This window comes from Atta colombica, unplaced genomic scaffold, assembly GCF_001594045.1.
Source record: "Atta colombica isolate Treedump-2 unplaced genomic scaffold, Acol1.0 scaffold9, whole genome shotgun sequence".
Classification (NCBI taxonomy): domain Eukaryota; kingdom Metazoa; phylum Arthropoda; class Insecta; order Hymenoptera; family Formicidae; genus Atta; species Atta colombica.
In genome coordinates, this window is record NW_017259583.1 from 3,823,004 (window position 1) to 3,825,053 (window position 2,050).

Consider the following 2,050-nt stretch of genomic DNA (forward strand, 5'->3'; position numbering starts at 1 on the left):
TATAAACACAGTCCAATAAGATTCTTATTGAAAAAAAATTTTTATAGACATTTTTACAGAAATATCACGAACTTTTGATAGGCAGCTCCTTGAAATTTTTAATAATAATTTTTACTCGGACTTTGCTCTTACATTTCGTACTGTTGTATATAATGTTATTCTTAGATTATTCAATACAATATTCTTCCTTTCCCATTTTATTACACAGGACATTTTTTAAATACTCTTTTTTTTATTTTTTTTTAAATTTTATTTTCAATGAGATTTACAAAAGGTATATCTAAATTATAATTAGACTAGAGAAGTGCGGACCGGAGTTTGTTTCAGAAAATAAAACAAACTTACATCAAAAACATATTGAGAGATAAGAGAAATTGTGTAAAGAAGATAATTGTTCAGATCTCTGGCAAAATTATTTAACAAAAAGATGTAAAAGAATATTGTAAACGTTAAAGAATATTGAGGATCTGAATGGTTATTTCAAAGTAAAAGAAAGCCGTTGTAATTGCATAACTGCACATAATACAGTTAAATGACAATCGTGTGAGATAATGTGTATAAAAATAAATTTATTCGACAACGTACATAACACAATTGGTATTTGTGCACGTTCGATCCGTAAATTACGCCCGAGAAGCGCTTTAAAAGACACACGTCCAATCGAGTTGTCGAATTGAGTTTACCACTTCTTCAATGGATATTCGGCATTGAGAGCATCGTGAGACGCCACAAACGTGCCGGTAGATCCAAATGTGCCGGTGTACCCAGTTGGGTGTACAATGCCGGTGTACCCAGTTGGGTGTATGTTGCTGAGTCCAACATGCTCCACGCCGCTGCTAAGTCCAATATGTTCCACACCATTAGTGGCGAGACCGCTGGAGAAACCGCTTGAGATGACGCCGCTGTCCAAGCCATTGGCGAGATAACCGGTAGTCAGTCCGGTACCCAGAGTCGTACCCGAAATGGATCCCAGACTGCCGGATCCTAAGCCGACGTATTCAGTGGGCGCAATTCCAGATGCGAAGCCAATAGTCGATGATGCGATGGTAGATGGCACGGAAACTGGCACGTGTTTCGTGACGGGGATTGTAACGGGTACCGGCTGCGATACTGGAATCGGTATCGGTTGTGGTACGCGTACTTCGACGCGTCGCACTACTGGAACGGCATAGGGACGGTCAACCTTTAGGGGTACATGTCGAGTGACAGGGACAGGTACTGGTTGCGCTACTGGAACGGGGTAGGGACGGTCTACTTTGTAAGGTACGGGATGTGGGACGGGTACGGCTTTGGGTACTTCGACTGGAATTGCTTGTGGCACCGGAACTGGCACTTGGACTTCGCGGTGCACAGTAAGACCGGTGATGCGTTCAGTTTTAGCATGCGCCAAGCTGGGTAATGCATTGAATCCGGTGGCGTGACCAGCACCGATGAGATAAGAAGGGCTACTATAACCTCCGTAGTATCCTCCGTAAGAACCTCCTAGACCATATCCTAATCCAGAAGCATAGGCGGAAGCGAGGTTGTTACCCAGGGTAATTCCTGAGAGACCCGACCCGAGTACTTTTGTGCCGAGTCCAGTCGAGTATCCTCCTAGACCGTATCCTAGACCATAGTTCGAGATACCGCCTAAACCATAACCTGAGATACCACCTAAACCGTAACCTGAGATACCGCCTAAACCGTAGCTCGTGATACCGCTTAGACCGTAACCATGATCACCCGCCACACTCCGTTTGTCGTGATTCTTCGCGTCTCCCGACTTCTCGGCCGCCAACACGGCGGTTGCCAACAGCAGAATCTGCACAATTTTAAAAAAGAAAAAGAATAGATTAATATAGTTTTTAAAGCATGAAAAAACTTTTTGAAATCAGAGGCAGCGTTTGAATTGAACAAATTTCAATAGATTACATTTTCGTTAAATTTCATTATCAATTGAATCAAATTACGTATATGTATTTAATTATTTGTGTTAATTAATTAATATAATTAGATAATTTAATATCTTTATAATATAGATCTTTTAGAAATATATATATATATATATAGA

The 2,050-nt window shown here is 40.8% G+C and overlaps 1 protein-coding gene across 1 annotated transcript in view; it reads right to left on the minus strand.

Annotated features, from left to right (window-relative positions):
- Nucleotides 1–226: 226 nt before the first annotated feature.
- Nucleotides 227–2,050, minus strand: part of LOC108693491 (ATP-dependent RNA helicase dbp2-like) — a 2,890-nt gene continuing 1,066 nt past the window's right edge. The window contains exon 2 of the mRNA XM_018202478.1: nt 227–1,801. Coding sequence (XP_018057967.1) covers nt 680–1,801 — 1,122 coding nt within the window. The 3' untranslated portion in view covers nt 227–679. The remainder of the gene's footprint in view (nt 1,802–2,050) is intronic.